We start from the raw sequence: 17,335 nt of genomic DNA on the forward strand, positions 1-17,335 counted from the left end.
GGCAATCTACCCAGAGTCACTAAAGCAGCACAAATAACAGTCCTGACTACTACAGGTTACATGGAAGGAGACTGAGAACGCTTCCCACCCACCCGGGGGGAAGAGACACAGCTCGGTGAAATCCACAGGAGTGTGATTGCGGATGGTTATAAATAGGCAGAAGCTGATGATCAAGTGTAATTGCATAGACTCAGAAGGAGTCCAAATAACCATTGCCAGAAAGTCTTTCTTGATGTCAGATTTACTCTTCAAATAGCTACGTATGTGTAAGAGAAAGAAACCATAAGAAGCTTTCAATGACCAGGAAATAAAGACAAGTCCTCCTTTCCAACTTAGCAGCAGCATTCCTGAAAGAGCCCCAGGCACCCAAGAGAGGAACAGTAAGGGGAGATAAGTTATATGTTTATGTGGCTATCAAAATTTAATATTAAAACTTTTATCTCCAGCCAGAGCTATAAAGAGAAACCCTGTCTCGAAAAACCAAAAAACAAAACAAAACAAAACAAAACAAACAAAAAAAAACACTATTATCTCTTTTTTTTGGTGTGGGGGGGGGTAGGTTTGTTTCCAGACCGGGTTTCTCTGTGTAGCCCTGGCTGTCCTGAAACTTACTCTGTAGACCAGGCTAGCCTCAAACTCAGATCTGCCTGCCTCTGCTTTCTGAGTGCTGGGATTAAAGGTGTGTGCCATCACACCTGGCTTACAAGGTCAGGTACCCGTGAGACATTGGAGTTCTGCTTGTTTTCCTTACAACAGGTGTGCTAAGAGCATGGTGTGTTTTAGATTTTTATCAAGGAAAGCAGGTGATCGAAACCTTCAAAACTCCAGGAAACTGTCATGTCTCAAAGTTGTCATGTCGGACAAGGAAAGGAAATGCATTGTACAACATGAATGCGGCCTGAAGTATTCCAGACACATCAAGTAAATCTAAGCTATCTAAACTGATTTGAAGCTACCTATCAAACCAGAGCAAGCTATCTCCTTTCTATCCTAATTGCTGGTAAAAGGGAAAGAGGCTGAAGGGAACACCTGTCATAATGGGAGCTGGAGATGGCTCAGCACTTGAAAGCACTGTCTGCTCTTCCAGTTCAATTCCCAACAACCACATAGTGGGTCACAACCATCTGTAATGGGGTCTGATGCCCCCTTCTGTACATGCAGATGGAGCCTCTTACACATAAATAAATAAAAAGTGTCATAATGAAACCCATTGCTTTATATGCTGATTTTTAAAACTGATACAAATAAAAAATAAGGTCGCAAATAACAGGAAGCATCTAATATCAGGTTACTGACTTGGTAAAAGCTCAGCCCAGCAAAGAGTTAACATAGCATCCTGCCCTGTGTGAACACAGCACTCAATCCCTTTACCAGTCACCCACCACGTATGTCACCCAACCAGCCTACAATGCTTCTATAATTCGAGGAGGCCCTAGAGTGGGGCTTCATATATGTGTAACCAAAGACATGGACTGGACACACGCACCTGATCCTTTCCTTTAAATCAAGGATCCTAAAATTATACCTTTTAAACATCTGAACAGTAACCAACAGGATCAGGAAATATCGACTTAAGTTATGAATCCGGACAGATCAACTTAACTCTAACTTGAAGGGAAATGGTCTATTAGCAAATGCATAGAAAATTCACACACACACACACACACACACACATATTGATATAATAAAAGTTGTATTCAATTAAGGTGTTTATTATCCAAAAGATAAAATTAAAGTCAGAAGCATTTAGGAAGATGATGGATCCTAATATATCCAAAAGCCAATTTTATGAACAATACATATATAGTATATAGTAAGCATTAATAAATTGTATCAATACAATGAGACTAATTGAATGACTGTCCCATATGACACACAATTATGTTTGATGAATTAATGAATTGATGAATTATTAAGATTTGTTATGCTAATTTTTTTACTTATTAAATCAAATTTCTAATCCTTATAACCCACTCACCCTCCCTCCACCCTTTAATGGTGATAGTACCAGAGACTGAACCGGGGGCCTTACAGATTCCAGATAAGCACTTTATCATCTGAGTTATACCCCCAGTCTTCAATGTTTTCTATAAACTTCTAATAAGAAAGAGAGCTGACATAAAAAAAAAAAAATCAGCTTGGGACTGAACTGGTATGGTGGTACAGCATACCAGCAAATAGGAAACAGAGGCAGGAAGAACTTGTGAGTTTGAGGCCAGCCTGGTTTATATAAGCAGTCCTAGGCCAGCCAGGGCTACATAGTGAGACACTATCTCATAATAAAATAAGCAAACAAAAACCAACAACAACAGAAACTTGCCAACGATCTGAGTTTAGTCCCCTATGCCTCAAATGGTGGAAGGAGAGAACCTGTTGTCTGCTGACCCTCACTGCTGTCTCTGTCTCTGTCTCTCTCTCATACACATATACTCACACACACTCACATGCATACTAACACAGAGAATAAATAAAATGAAAAAATTTAACTATAGTTGGAAATTATTAACAAAATATTTCAAAAAAGATAATAGAAAAGATTTCTAGTGCTCCCAACACAAGAAAATGCCAGTCAGCTGACCTCGTCATGATGCATGACAATCATGTATTGAAATCCCACAGATCTGTACGCATAGTGACTATGTGTCATCTAAAATTATGTTAATTTGTAACACAGCTTAACATTGTAGATCCCTCCTCAGTGTTTCCTGAAGGTGACACATAGAATGGCTCCAGGAAACTCTAAGAGATTTACTGCTTTACAACTGAAAATTACAAACCATGCATGAGACATCGTCACAGAAAGAATATGGCCAACGCAATCAACCGAGGAGAATAATTCAGTTTCATAAAGATGCAAATTTAACCATACTGTGTTAATTCATGACAATGCTGTCTCTCAAGACAAACACTGGGGGCCTCCCACATGAAATCAATATGCAGACATCTATTTAACTTTATCACCGGCTCACTAAGTAAATACCACACTGTAGACCACTTAGGTACTCACTATTCAGGCAAATAGCCGGTAAAAAGCAGGTTGATGGTGTCAAGCCATTAACAAATCAATCGATAACTGTTCCCTGGTCTGGGCTAACATCTGGAGAGCAAATTGTTAGCCAGCTGCTGGGACAGAATCTTTGTGCAACGGAGGATCCCCTTGTACTCTGAGAGGGGTTCTCTCAGGGAGACCATCAGCCAAAGCCTGGCTCCTTGTGCTTTTTGAAGCACTAACAGCAACTACGCCTCCATCCCAAAGGCCTGCAACCTGAGGACCACAGTGGGAGATGCTACTCTGTTCTCCACTATGCCCAAAACCCTGGAGCACATGAAATAAGAGTAAATGGTTTGACCGTACGTATTGCTATTTTTACTATTTTTCCAAATGAGTCTTTTTAGCATTTTCTAGGAAATACTCATATACTCACAAACATTTAATCTTCCTCAAAGCGATCCAAGAGTGGCCCTACTTTTTGCATCAAAATCTTCTTTTTCCTGAAGTGTGAACTATTTGGCCTCACATGTCAATGCCCCAATATCATTTTTTCTTTATGCTTCATGGTTAGTGCTGTGTCTGCCTCCTTCATGTGACACGCATCTAATACTTCTATGCCTTGGGACACTTATCCACATGTCCATTAGAAGACAGTGAACAAGGGAGGAGGAGAAGGTGCATCCGGCAAAATCAAAGGATGCTCTCGGACTGCTTCCCGGAGGAACAGCGCAGGACAAACCTGTGTACTGAGTGTCACCATTAGCAACATTTTTCTTCATTTTGCCTGTCCTAGAGCCAAAAGATGGGGAGGGGGAACTCTACACAAAGCATTGTAAAGGAGGCTGAACTAAAGGCATTCTCAGACTGCAACAGACCATCTGTCCTTCTCACTGCTAGGGACTTGGGACAAGGGAGGGGGGGACCTCTTTCCTTTTTCTCTTGCCTGAGACTTGATCTAGGGGGAAAGCATGGCCTGGCCAAATGTGGAAGTTAACCAGTTTGCACACACACTTGCCATGCATGTTGGGTTGGACTGGAGACAAACTCTGCTTTGTGTACTTTCTGTCTTACTTCCTGAATGGAAGGTGCAATCTTCACCTCAAAATGACCCACACAAAAACCAGCTTGTAGAAAATCATTCAGAAACTTACTTCTACTTCCTGTGAAGGGCAGCTCTCTTCCCACCTTTCTTTCTTTCTTTTCCATGGAAATCTCACCCACAAAGAACAAGGGGAAAAAGTCTGGGAAATAGTCAGTTTCTCCTGTTACCCATAATGCTCAGTGTACAACTTAATTCCAAGTGCAGACGAAATCTAGCATTACCCTTATCACGAGAGCAAACTACACTCCCCAGGCTAACGGCCAGGTTGCAAGAGACAAGTTGCAACACACCTGTGGCTTGCCACCAACCCCAGTACTCTGACAGAAACCGTGCCCCACTTCCAACAAACTCTGTTCTTCCCCAGATCTTACCCTGCCCAAGAGGTTGTCCTGGAGTAGCGTCTGTTGCAGCACCGGGCCCACATCCTCCAAGCACAGCACGTGGCAGAGGTCAGTGAGCTCCTCTTGACCCAGAGACCCAGTTCCCAGGGTGTCAAAACTGTCAAACAGCTCCTTGAGTCGGGCTTCATGCTGATCCTCCTCCACCTCATCCATCCCATAGCCCACAGCGCTCACCTGTGTGGGACATGAAGGAAGACAGGTTGGGGCAAGTCACTATTAGACACATGAATCTTCCCCAGCCCTACCTGGACACACACATCTCCCCCCCAGTCCCATCAGCCACTTGGAACACTCTGCAGCCAGGCCCTGCCTGGCCAGTGGTACTTGTACACACACCAGCACGAGAGCACAACTGTACTGCTACAATGGAGTAACATTCCTAGCAGGAAGGGTTTAGGCAGGCAGTCCTCCTCCTTCCTGACAGGCAAATGGCCTGTCTCACACCTGAAAGGGTTTCTCACCTATCAGCCTGGGGACTCAGGAAAGTGAAAGTCTCTTCCACCAGCCGGTCAGGTCAGATGAGATAATTATTAATACTCCGGTCACTACTGGGGTCAGAGCTGCCAGACAAGTCAGCAAGCTGTAGACAACCTCCCCAGATGCTGGGATCTGAGGTGTGGCCAACTTTCACTCCATTCAGCCTAGGTATTCCACATCACAGCTACATCAGAGGCACTGACTGAGCCATCTCCCTATTTATGCCACCCAGAAGCCTTTGATTCAAAAAGCAACTCAATTAGCACTGCTGGTGCAATTACACACAGCAGGCAGAAAGTATCCCCCGAGGCTCTCTCTTGCCCCAGGGTGCTCTAGGTAATGCTTAGTTGCCTAGAGAAAGGGTAAAACACCACCCACCTTTCCTGAGGAGCCAGCTGGCTGTTTTGGGAGAGTTGAACAGCATCTCTGAACTCCTCCACCGCCAGCAACTCATGCTTCATTCCTGACTGCTCTGTCATTCATCACTGACTCCCCACCACCCGGAAAACCTGGGTCCCAGCCTTTCACCCTCCCTAGAATCAGTAAAAACCTGACATCACCAAAAGCTTTCAGTCATCTTTTGCTAAAAATAAAACCACACAAATCCAGGTATTTTACTTCAAGGATAAGATGTTCACAGGCCGGGCGTGGTGTCGCACGCCTTTAATCCCAGCATTTGGGAGGCAGAGGCAGGCGAATTTCTGAGTTCAAGGCCAGCCTGGTCTACAGAGTGAGTTCCAGGACAGCCAGGGCTACACAGAGAAACCCTGTCTCAAAAAACCAAGGAGGAAGGAAGGAAGGAAGGAAGGAAGGAAGGAAGGAAGGAAGGAAGGAAAGAANGAAAGAAAGAAAGAAAGAAAGAAAGAAAGAAAGAAAGAAAGGCAGAGGCAGATGGATCTCTGTGAGTTCACAGCAGCAGGGCATACAGAGCAAGTTCCACACAGAAAACCCTGTTTCAATTAAGATAAGAGAGAGAGAGAGAGGGAGAGAGAGAGGGAGAGAGGGAGAGAGAGAGAGAGAGAGAGGGAGAAAGGGAGAGAGAGAGAGAATAAACACAAGTAACACACATACAGAGTTTAAAAAGAAAAAAAATGAAAAAGATCTTTCCTTCTCCTTGTACACAGTAATCAATGTTTAATGTGCTGGATCCAGCCCAAATGCTGCACACCTCGAAGCAGCTTCCTGATGCAATCGTGGGTGCCAAACGCACACATACCCTTGGGATGGTGACCTCAGGCGTCTGCAATCAGGCTTTCAGCCAACCCCATGACTACAAAACACAGCACCTTCCCCAGGGCTTGGGGGTGTAGCTCAGTGGAACATCATAGATGCTTAGCATGTGCAAGGCCCTGGGTCCAACCCCCAAAAGCACCAAGAGTAAAAGCAGCCCCTTTAACTAATAAAGCCCTGAGTCAGAGCTCAGAGCAGATCCCAGGAAGGCAGAGACAGTGTAATTTAAGCTGCACACAGCTCAGGCCCAGGGCAATGGAGCTTTCTGAAACAATGCAATGCCCCTCTAGGCTGCTTTCTTTCTTTCCAGAGACAACTGTCCATAACATGACAGGCAAATAGCCAGGTGTAGTGGTGGATGCCTTTGATACCAGCACTTGAGAGGCAGACAGGCGAATTTCTGTGAGTTCAAGGCCAGCCTGGTCTACAGAGTTTCAGAACAGCCAGGGCTACATAGTGAGACCCTGTCATCTTATGTGTGTGTGTGTGTGTGTGTGTGTGTATGTATGTAACCAACAAAAAAGACAAACACCCCCCCCAAAAAAAAAAAAAAAACTGAAGATAAGCCATGACCCCACACGGGATGACGTCAGAGGATCTGGGAGGGAGCTGCAGCACAGCTTAGTGTTTAGGGACACCTGTGAAAGCAGTGTGATAGAAAGTAGGTCCAGGCTCCCAGGGCTGGGAAGGTCTCTTCCATCAGCAGCTAACCACTGAGGTGCAGCAGGCTCTGGCTGCCTTCCCAGGGTTGGTCTGCTGGGTTAACTAATCAGTATGTAAATGTTTTCAAAATATGTTGGGAGTGCTACATAAACATCAAAGCTTCAGAAAAGAAACGCCAAGGTGTTAAACCAAACCACAAAAAAGAAAAAAAAAAAAAAAAGGAACACAGACATGGCCAAGCTTGGCTAATGAGATTCGCCTAGAGTGGGCCAGTTAATTGTCAACTAGGATCTGCTGGGAATCCCTGTGGGCTCTGGGATTTTCACAGTGTGAAGCGCTTTCTTAGAGTCTTTCTTAAGAGTCGGCTGGGTTGTAATCTGAGCAACTTCAGAAAAGCCAGACAACTCTACTCTACTCTCTATGAACTCAGAAGAGGGGAGTCCTAACACTTTCCCTCCTCAAACATTACTTTCTGTCTCAGCCAGGGGTTCTCAACCTATGGGTCACGACCCCCGTGGGGAAGAACAACCCTTTCACAGGGGTCACATGTCAGATCTCCTGTATATCGTATAGTTGCATTACTATTCACAACAGTAGCAAAATTGCAGCCATGAAGTAGCAATGAAAGTAACTTTATGGTCGGGGGTCACCATAACACGAGGAGCAGTATTAAAGGGTCAAGGCGTTAGGAAGGTTGAGAACCACTGGTCCAACTAAGCCAGTGAACGAGAATGAAACTCTCCCAGTGCTAAGAACACCTGGCCTTATCTGCTGCTTTGAATCTGGCTAGCTAGCATGTCTGATTTAGAGAGACAATTGGATCTCCAGTAGATCAGACAGCTTCCATCTTGTTTTCTTATCCCTGAACTTCATCTCCTAGATGCCACAGACAAGAAGCTTAGGAGAATGTCCTTTTGACTGGTTGGGGTGGGAGGTGAGGGTACATGGGGGGGGGGAGGTGAGGGTGCATGGGATGGGAGTAGGGGCAATATGGGAGAAGGAGGGGCTGTACCCCAGTGGAACAAGTGTTCCAACTGCAACATCCAGAAAATGTGACACGTGGTGACAAGCTGTCAGTTCTCATCTGGCACCAAATGCATTTTTGCTGGTTGACACAATTCTCCAAATGTTCGTCTGTAATTTCCCATGCAAGAAACGTTTCCCCTCCCCACTTGCCAGAAAGGTAAGGGTAAGGGCCGCAGTTTCTCCCTCGTTATCTCCTTCCCTTCCCCCAGCTGAATCGTACAATCCAGTCTTTGGGCCAGGGACTCAGTAAATGGACTGACTTCATGTTAGGGAGGTTCCAGGGAGAAATATTTACCCCGGTGAAGATGCCAAAATTGACATAGACTGTTCCTGCCCTGACTTCTTCCACACATACATCTTCACTTCTCAAGGGCATTTTCAGGGTTAGGCCTAACCAAGAAGTAACGGGGCACCGACAATGAGTACTGTACCACAGCGGAGTCATTGAAGTGTAATTCAGTGTACAATGCAGTCACAAGCTACAGCTGCGTTTCTCAGTTAGGGGAGCAGACTTTGGAGGAGACTGTCAAGCTAAAACACATGTTTGTACAATGAGGATAACAACAGCCATCTGCAGGGGTTGTTCTAGAACTAAGTAGGGCAAGCTAGTGGCTAGGCTCTGAGATACAGGCCCAAGAGAGGCAACTGAAAAATCAAGCAAGAAAACACCCGAGGCCTGGAAAGGAAGCCAGAGGAGAGTAATTTAACTCAATCAGGCAGAAGTCAGCCTGCAGAGCAGCCAAGCAGCTCGTGGAATGCTACTGAACAAGGGAAGGAAGGAGCAGTTGACGCTACCCTCGTAAGCATCGTTATATTAATAAACGATAATGATGGTGGATAATGCTTGGCTCCCTGAGCCTAAAAAGGCAGAGTATTGACAAATTTAATGTCAGAAAACTGCAGAAAGGCTGAGACATAGTGGGGAATTTGGAAGGCATTATGTTCTTCCCAGCACTTACTATGAGTCCAGTCTATGCCAGGTACTTCATGTATACCGCCTTGATCATGTAATTTAATCCTCCTAGTTCAGGGGTATAGATAGGATCACTTCCCTATTTCAAATGTAGAAATTGGGCCTAGGAAGAATTAAGCAACCTATTCAAAGACACAGCATTATAGTGGAGGAGGGGCTAAGGTTCTACTAGTGTAACCATTATTGTCCCTCAGCCTTACACATGCTCACAGGATGCAACGATGGGGCTGAACACAGGCTGAACCTGTGTTCCCTGATCTGTGTCACCCGGCTGGACAGCACTAAGAAAACCTTGGACAGTCTCAAGTCACACACTGCTCCAAATTGGAATGCGGAATGGTGGGAGGTCCCAGTTACCTTGGTTCATAGACCGAATGAGTACAGCCTACAAGTCTCTAGGAACACACAGATATGACAGACACTCTCTTTTCCTAAAGCAGCAGTGGGACTTGAGGCTGAGAAGAAATGCACTTTTACATGAGACAACCATAAGGGCCCCAGCCAGACCTTCAGGAATGGATACAGCTCAGGCATCACACACCAGTCCATGTCTTTCCACCAATGAATCCTTAGGGTCTAATCTGGGAAGCCAGTACTTTCCAGAGTCAGGCCCAGCAGGCACCCAGCAGCAGCAGGAAACTTACAAAGCTGAATGAGAGCAGTAAATCCTTGACGTTGGAAAGAGCAATTCCAGCTTAAGGATGACAGCCGTACCCTCAGGAGAACCCCACCAATGACAGCTAGTCAGAAGCCATTAATGACTCCTCTGGAAGAAAAGTACTGGTGTGGGCAATATGCTGGCGTTCTAACTAGGGACTGTTAAATAAGGGGCAGATGTATAGAGCGAGCAACCAAAACATTTACTACCCAATAACTGGCCATAATGACAGTTACTTGAGCATCTTCCTCCCAATGAACCCAAAACAAGGCTGTCACTAGACCACAGACGGACACGGGTCACATGTCTGTGCTGTATGCACTCTTTATTCAACACCCCCCCCCCAGATGATGAAAACACGGTGCCAACAGGGACTTCCAAGAAATAGGTGGAGGTAGAACTGGTGTAATGAAGTCACCAGCTCTGCCCAGGTCAGTGTGAAGTGAATGTGTGGACTTCCCCACACCAGGTTATAGAAAGGAGCTTGTAAGTCTGGAACCCCAGCCAGGGTGGGTATCTGTTCTGGGCTGGAGGGAGTAAAAGGGGGACAAAGACTGGCAAGTGCAAACCAAATAATAAATAAACACAATGCCACAGCCCCTAGCCCAGACCTTTTATTTCCCTTCCAGATGGCCCAGCAGCTGAACAGCTCTGCAGCACGTGTGCGTGGCCCTCTAGGCTCAGCCTCTCCCCTTTCAAGAGAGCATCATAATGGATGCTCTTGGACCTGTGCTCAGACACAGCTGTTGGGGGGGGGGGGGCACAGCCCAGGCAGTGACCACCAAGTGACTAACTACATTACTTTGGGACTGCAGTGATGAACACAGACTAACCCTGCCTGCCCAGGCTTTTCACCTATGCCTTTATTAGACCCTAATAATGAACCATAATCAAATTGAAGTGTTCTCTTTTTTTTCCCTTTTATCCCCCTACAAACATTTTTACTAGCTGCAAAATTTTCCAGGCTTAATCTTATACTAATTTTATTATAAAAGGAAACAACAAGGAGAAGAAGCTCAAGTACAGCACCAGCTCCAGAATAAGCAATGCCCTGCCCACCCCTGACTCCCCAATTTCTACTTAAAACACTTTTTCAAAGTACTATTGGCTGCTTAGCCACAAACTGCCGAATGCCTCCTCCCAACTCAAACAGTGCCTCCTGCCTTCAAGCTGGAAACCAAAAGCAAGACAGCATCAGCAGGAACAGAAGTGAGGTAGAAAAAATAGCTAAACTCCTGCATGCCACCGAGCAGGGAAAATTCACATTCAGATGAGTGTGAAAGAACACTTGTTCTGCTAGCCTACTCTAAAATTTAATTGTGCCAAGGCTAGCACAATGTGCCAGCATTTACTCAACCTAAACAAGAGTGAAGATTTTACTGCCCTGAGGGTTAATGTGAAGCCAGGCTTTTGTTATACCTAATAGCAGGTGAATTACCTAATCAGTTAAGGAACAACAACAGCTCCGCACAACAGATCCAGTAACCTATATTCAACTACTTACAAAGCTAGAGGAGCCACACACAAAATAAAACAAAAAAAACAAAACAGAGTTTTGTGTTTGCTACTTACAAAAAGGAAGGAAGGAAGGAAGGAAGGAAGGAAGGAAGGAAGGAAGGAAGGAAGGAAGGAAGGAAGGAGAAAGAAAGCCTGAAACAACTTTCATTTCTTGAGCTGTATTTACATAAATTAATTTAGGATGGCTGGAGCTGTGAGCCTCCTAGGGCCCGAGTAGAAAATGCCTGTTCTCACATCACATCGACAGATGATATTTCCCCAACTGTGTTGAGGTATTAGGAGAGCAACGCTCTGAGCACTTTCCACGTAGAGCAAGTGTCTAATCGCTTATACTAATTGCAGTAAAGAAGAGAGCTAATTTCTAATGAAGTTTCTCATTTGCATAATTCCATAATGTTTTGAATTATCTCATTTCTGAATATAATCAGATAAATACACCTTTTTTGTTGGGTTCAGTGAGCCCGCCCCACAAGCCTCTGGCCAATAAATAGATGTAAGATCAATAGCCAGAATTCAAACTGCATTATTTATTGGCTTACAAATAAGTTGGCATTTATAAAAGTAGCCATCTAAAAGGTTCAGGCTGTCTGAGTCCCTCTAAAGACATCCTGATGTGACTGCCAAGCCCTCTATCAGGGTAAGGCTTATAAAATGTATTTTCATTATCAACACAAAATGGAAGCATCAAGACTGGTAAAATGTTAAAAAGTCATTTACAGTGACATTTAAAACTATTTATTTGGACAACATTTGACTCATGATAAGAACACTGACTATTAAGATTGACTGTTCAGAATTCTGTGGAGCCCCCTATTCTTGTCCTGTGGGGTAGCTTCTTCTGATATGAAGGGCCATTACATTATCTAAAATGAAAGGGAATACGAAAAAAAAAAAAGAACTTGTGACATTCTGAGCGAGCACCTATTAAAATGGCTGGACCGTGACATTTCAACAAGAGGAGCGCATAGATAGAGTGGCTTCCTCTTCCTTGTCCCAGCATCTGTGTGTTGGCAATGCCTTTGCTTATGGCAATCCATTTGCTTTCTCAACACTGCAGTTCAGAATGCTTCCCTCTAAAACAGAGAGCCTTGAAAGCAGGTTGCCAATACCCACTGCCCCGATCACCTCCCTGTGAACACCAACCACAGCTGAAGAGACGGCACGAACTCCTCTCTTTCAGCCAGCCTGTGATGTCACTGATGAACAGTCGGGATATTTCACCGCTTCTTTCAGTTCCACAGCAAGACATACTAATATTGCAGGTCAGCCTCTAATAGCCCGTGCTCACCATTGCAGAAGACCCTAGAAAAAGCTACACCGGTACCAGGAAAGTATTCCCTTATGTTTGTTAAGCTTGGGGAAGCATGCATATAAAATTTATGCTAAGGTGATCTATCAGAGCGAACCCAACTGAGAAACAGTTCATAGTCCGAAGAGCCAAGTGCTATCGTGAGATTAACTGGGATGAGCACCCTAAACGCTACCGCGGCAGCCTCGCAGACAACCACAATCTGTTTTTGGTTGAGCTGCAGGGAAAGCCTCCTCAGGACTTCCTCACCGCCTGGAAAGGGTCTGTCCCAGGTAAGGGACGATGAGACCGTCTCATAACAAAGTTGTCTGGTAATACGATCCATAGCAATGCACGACTCCAGCTCCCCTTTCGTTAGCACCTTCCGGGGGTGCCGAGGCTAGGGCACCATCCTTCCTTCCCAACCGCTCTCAAACTAACAGAGCTTTAAGCGGAGGCTGGTTTCCATCAGCCTTGTCTTTTTAGGGGAAGTGGGGGTGGTTCTACAGTTCAGACCCGAGTCTTGGATACTTCTCTCCCACCTACACCCTCTCCTCACTTCATTCCTCACTCGCGGTTTTCAGAGCAACTGTCACGACGCACTGCCACCCTTTCCTGCTAGCTGCACCCAAAAGTCTCTACCTGCACGGATCCTACGCACCTTCTAAAATCTCCACTTTCAGGACTCCAAGCAGCTCTGCACTCCCAAGAGGTTCAGATCGACACCCAGGGGCTCCCCACGCAGGCTTCCCCTTCAGCTTCTGGATCTCGGGGCTGCCTGGGTGGCCTCGACCCACAGAACAAGAACCCTTTCTGCTCGCTCCGGCTCCTGCCCGCTGCTGGAGCGAGGCACAGTGGCAGCTTTCACTCCCGGCGCCGCAGGTCTGGGAGGCGGAGGTGTGGCAGGAGGGCGGGCCAGCCCAGGTTCCTAGCAACCCGAGCGGCGTCCCCACTCCACCTGTCCCCTCGCGGGTCGCAGAGCTCACACGCCAGACCCGTGGTCCAGCCCCGCCGGCCTCGCCTACCTTCCGTCGGCCTCTGGGGAGCGCCCACGCCGGCCGCCTCCGGAGCTCTGCAAGCAAAGGGCGCTTTGTTAGGGCCCCGCGAGCGCCGCGACACCGAGCAGCCCACGCCGCCGAGCCGGGCACGCGTCCTTCCAGAGGACGCAACTAGGGACCGGCGCGGGCGTCATTTCCATATGTAAGGGGCCAGCGCTCACAAAAGCGCGCCGGCGCATCCTCCGCCCCCGCCTTCGCCCCTCCCCCCCGCCGCCACCCGGCGGCGACAGAGCCCCTCCGGGGCCGCACCGCGTGCCGGACCCGGATCTGCGGGTCTGCGCCGCTCAGGGCGCTCGGGGTCCCTCGTAGACCGCGCATTGGCAGCCGAGGCCTCCTCGATCTCCCAGGCCGCGCGACCCCCGGGGCTCCCCAGCTTGTCGCTTACCGAGTCCCGGGCTCAGGCGCCCCGCGCCACCGCACAGACCATGACCGCGGGACTCTCGGGCTTGGCCGGGCGGCACGGGACGGCCGCGCCCAGCGCGCTCGCTCCCGGCTCAGCCGCCGCCACCCGGAGATCGGGCCGCGGGGGAGGAAGAGCCTGGCCGCGCAGGGAGGAGTCAAGGGGACGCCGGCCAGGGCGCGGCTCCTCCTCCCGCCGCAGCCGAGGGAGGAGCGGGTAGCGGTTGAGAGTCGGCGGGTGCGAGCCCCCGCCAGGGAGATTTGAATTTGGGAACGCCCTGGCTCCGCGTGTCCGTCCTGCACCCAGAGGTCGCCTCGGTGTACCAGCTGGCACTGCCACCACGCGGTCCCTTGCCCACCACCTCCTTTTGCTCTCAAAGGCATCTACTAGTTCTTGGCGCTTGGCACAGGACCCACAACGTGAAGACCCCAGCTTGATGGACATAAGTGGAGGCGGGTACCTCTGTCATCTGCAGGTGACCTTGGGTTCCCCAGCTCCAGAGAGCCCTTTGAAGGTCATGGGAAAGGGCCCCAAGAAGCAAAGGACCCTGGAGAGCATTGAGCCCTCTGGACATCCCACCTTTTCTAGAAGCATCAGTAGCTGCCCACCTCATTCTCGTAGGTGCCCTGCCCCTTCTATAAACTTCGGAGAATGCAGTCAACCCTCTGTTACAGCCGCGCAGAACAGAAAGTCATTGGAATTGGTGGTCCTTCTGCCATCAAGGTTGCTGGGTGGGTCCCCATCCTGCTGCTTTCTCCCATGCCTGCTCTATATGCTACCCTCAAAAACAGTGCTAACTATATCTCAGTGTTCTTCCCTTTCCTATGCTTCCAAATACCAAGTAGCCAAACAGGATTGCAAATCCAGGCTAGAGGTGGAGGGAGGTATGGGCCCCGAGGCAACTTCTTTGCAGGATCCATGAGTAGCCCTTGTGGAAGGAAGGATATGTCTTGATTTATTACATCCACAAGTTATTTCCACAAGAACGCTGGGCAAAGCCCCCTTGCCACTGAGAGTTGTAGGCCGCAGAAAGGAAAATGGGAAGTTCAGGCTCCTGGAACCAACAGATGTGACCTCTTAGGTCAGTCTCCTTGAGGAGGTAGACACCATAGCATTTCGAAAGCAGGAAGCTGGAAGGCCCGGAAGCCAGAGTGTCACACAGAAAGCCCTTCAGAGACCGAGATTCAGAACATCACATATGTGTCTCAAACTGCCTAGAATTTAATGCTCACAAAGCAGGACCAGTGAGAGGGATTTTCCTGGAGCCCCCAGCTGACCAAGGCCTGCTTTATTATTTTCTGATTGTACTGTGTATAGTTCTGTAGAGTGGAAAACCCAAATAAAGCATTTAAAGGGTCTCTCCATATTGTTTCTTACAATTTACAGGAATCCAGTTATCTCAAAATGTCAAATATCAAAACCAGTTATTAAAAAAAAAGTCCAAACCTTTCTCCAATACAGAGCATCTGGGAGAATAAGAAAGACGCATTTTTTTCATGCTCTAACACAGAAACATACAAACGTTTGTAAGCACAGCTATTCAGTATTATAACGCCATTCATCCACCCTCTACCAGGATACTTACAGAGATGTCATGAAGAAGAGAATGATGTTCCGTGGGCACTCAAACCACCGACAGCCTCGGAGGGGAAGAGTGAGGAAGCAGCTTCCTTGTTCTGCCCAGATTCTGCCATGTCAGATCTGTCATGCTGAGGCTCTCTCCATTCGCTCAGTCCTTTAACCACCAAGAACCCTTGAGGATGAGGTAGTTAGTGCCTTAGTTCGGAAGCTGTGATCCTTGGGGCAAGGGAAATTGGATTTGATTTCACTACTTGTGGAGGAAGCTCAGATTGCTAGGGATGGTGTAATTAGAAAAACTGGTTTTTTGAAAGGATGGGAAGGGTGGAGTTAGGGTTGGGATTGCCTCCAGTCCCACCACAGGGAAGCAAACAGCAGGGAGCCAGGCAGTTCGCTGTTGGGTGCTGCAGGGCGGTACAGGCTTGGTGAGAGCAAGTCTGAGGTTTTTTTTTGTTTGTTTGTTTGTTTGTTTGTTTTTGGAGACAAGGTTTCTCTGTGTATCCCTGCTGGTCCCGGAACTCTGTAAACCAGGCTGGTCTCAACTCAGAGATCCACTTGCCTCTGCCTCCCAAGTGCTGGAATTAAAGGCGTGAGACACTAGAGCCCTGTCTGAGGCAGGTTCTTTAATACAATGTGCCTGCATGTTTAGGCTGCTCAGGGCCAGGCAGGTCTTAGTCCTTCGAAACCAAGACTTCTCTCAGAATCAGCCTACGGCTTGGCCGAAGTAGTTTTAATTCCACTGTACATATGATATAAAGAAAAATGAAAAGAAATGTGAGCCTTTGCCTAGTGGTAGTACCTATTGCAAGCCAATTTTCACCTTTTATTTGTTGTAGTTTATCTGCTTTTGATTTTTAAAATAACTTATTGGTAGTGCAGAGCTGTTTCGCCTGCACACATGTCTGTGTAAAGGTGTCAGATCTTAGAGTCACACACAGTTGTGAGCTGCCATGGAGGTGCTGGGGATTGAACCCTGGTCTTATGAAAGAGCAGGCAGTGCTCTTGTCTGCTGAGCCATCTCTCTAGCCCTCTGCTTCTGATTTTAACTTTCATTTTCCAGAACCTTGTTAAGGAGGCTGGGATCGCTCAAGTACTTGCTCCTGTTGTCTTTGTCGTTGTTTTCTGCTACAGAATAGGACTAGAGTTGTCAGGTGGTTAAGATTTTAAAGTTTACTGAAGCACAGACCTTGGGAGAGTATGTCATTCTATTTCCTCCTGGGGAAACTATTTGTTGTTGTTGTTGTTTGTTTGTTTGTTTGTTTTATTTGAGACAGGATCTCTCTACAAAGTCCTGGGTGTTCTGGAACTCACTCTGTAGGGTAGGCTGACCTCAAACTCATAGAGATCCGCCTGCTTCTGCCTTCTAGTGTTTAAAGGAGTACACCACCACACCTAGCTTTAATGTGTAGCCCAGGCTGGCCTTGAGCTCTTGATCCTCCTGCTTCCAAAATGGGTGGGAAACTATAACTGATCAGAGTCCGAACAGTTAAGAACTGGAGAAAGAAATGAGGGAAGTAGACATGGGGGTGGGATTGAGGGATGGAAAAGATAAAAGTAATCAGGGCTGGTTACTCCCGCCTTTAATCTCAGCACTTGGGAGGAAGAGGCAGAGGCAGGCGGATCTCTGTAAATTCAAGGCCAGCCTGGTCTACAGAGTGAGTTCTAGGACAGCCAGGGCTACACAGAGAAACTGTTTCCAAAACTTAGAAAGAAAGAAAGAAAAAAAGAGAGAGAGAGAGCTGGAGAAGGAGAGAGGAAGAGAGAGAGAGAGAGAGGAGGGAGGGAAAGAGGGAGGGAAGGACGAAGGAAGAAGGGAGGGAGATGTTTAGGAATGTACTTCGTTTGTTTGTTTGTTTGTTTGTTTGTTTGTTTGTTCTGGCTAGCAGAGGAACTGAGTGAAAGATGTCTGCTTTGACCCTGAGGAGACTGGGTACTGAAAGAAAGAGGGAGAAAAACAGCCTGTATCCCAGA

At 47.2% G+C, this 17,335-nt stretch overlaps 1 protein-coding gene across 6 annotated transcripts in view; it reads right to left on the reverse strand.

The window, feature by feature from the left end:
• Nin (ninein) overlaps window positions 1–13,953 on the reverse strand; it is a 100,899-nt gene extending 86,946 nt beyond the window's left edge. For 2 of the 6 annotated variants that reach the window (XM_029484595.1, XM_029484597.1), the window contains exons 1-3: window positions 13,772–13,862; window positions 12,990–13,400; window positions 4,466–4,669 (exon numbers count right to left, since the gene is read on the reverse strand). In XM_029484595.1, coding sequence (XP_029340455.1) covers window positions 4,466–4,648 — 183 coding nt within the window. In that variant the 5' untranslated portion in view covers window positions 4,649–4,669; window positions 12,990–13,400; window positions 13,772–13,862. Of the gene's footprint in view, window positions 1–4,465; window positions 4,670–12,989; window positions 13,401–13,771 lie in introns of all 6 variants that reach the window. The other 4 variants (XM_029484598.1, XM_029484596.1, XM_021178851.2 and 1 more) reach the window with 4 other exon arrangements.
• Between the last annotated feature and the right edge of the window lie 3,382 nt (window positions 13,954–17,335).

The sequence above is a fragment of the Mus caroli genome, chromosome 12, assembly GCF_900094665.2.
Source record: "Mus caroli chromosome 12, CAROLI_EIJ_v1.1, whole genome shotgun sequence".
NCBI lineage: Eukaryota > Metazoa > Chordata > Mammalia > Rodentia > Muridae > Mus > Mus caroli.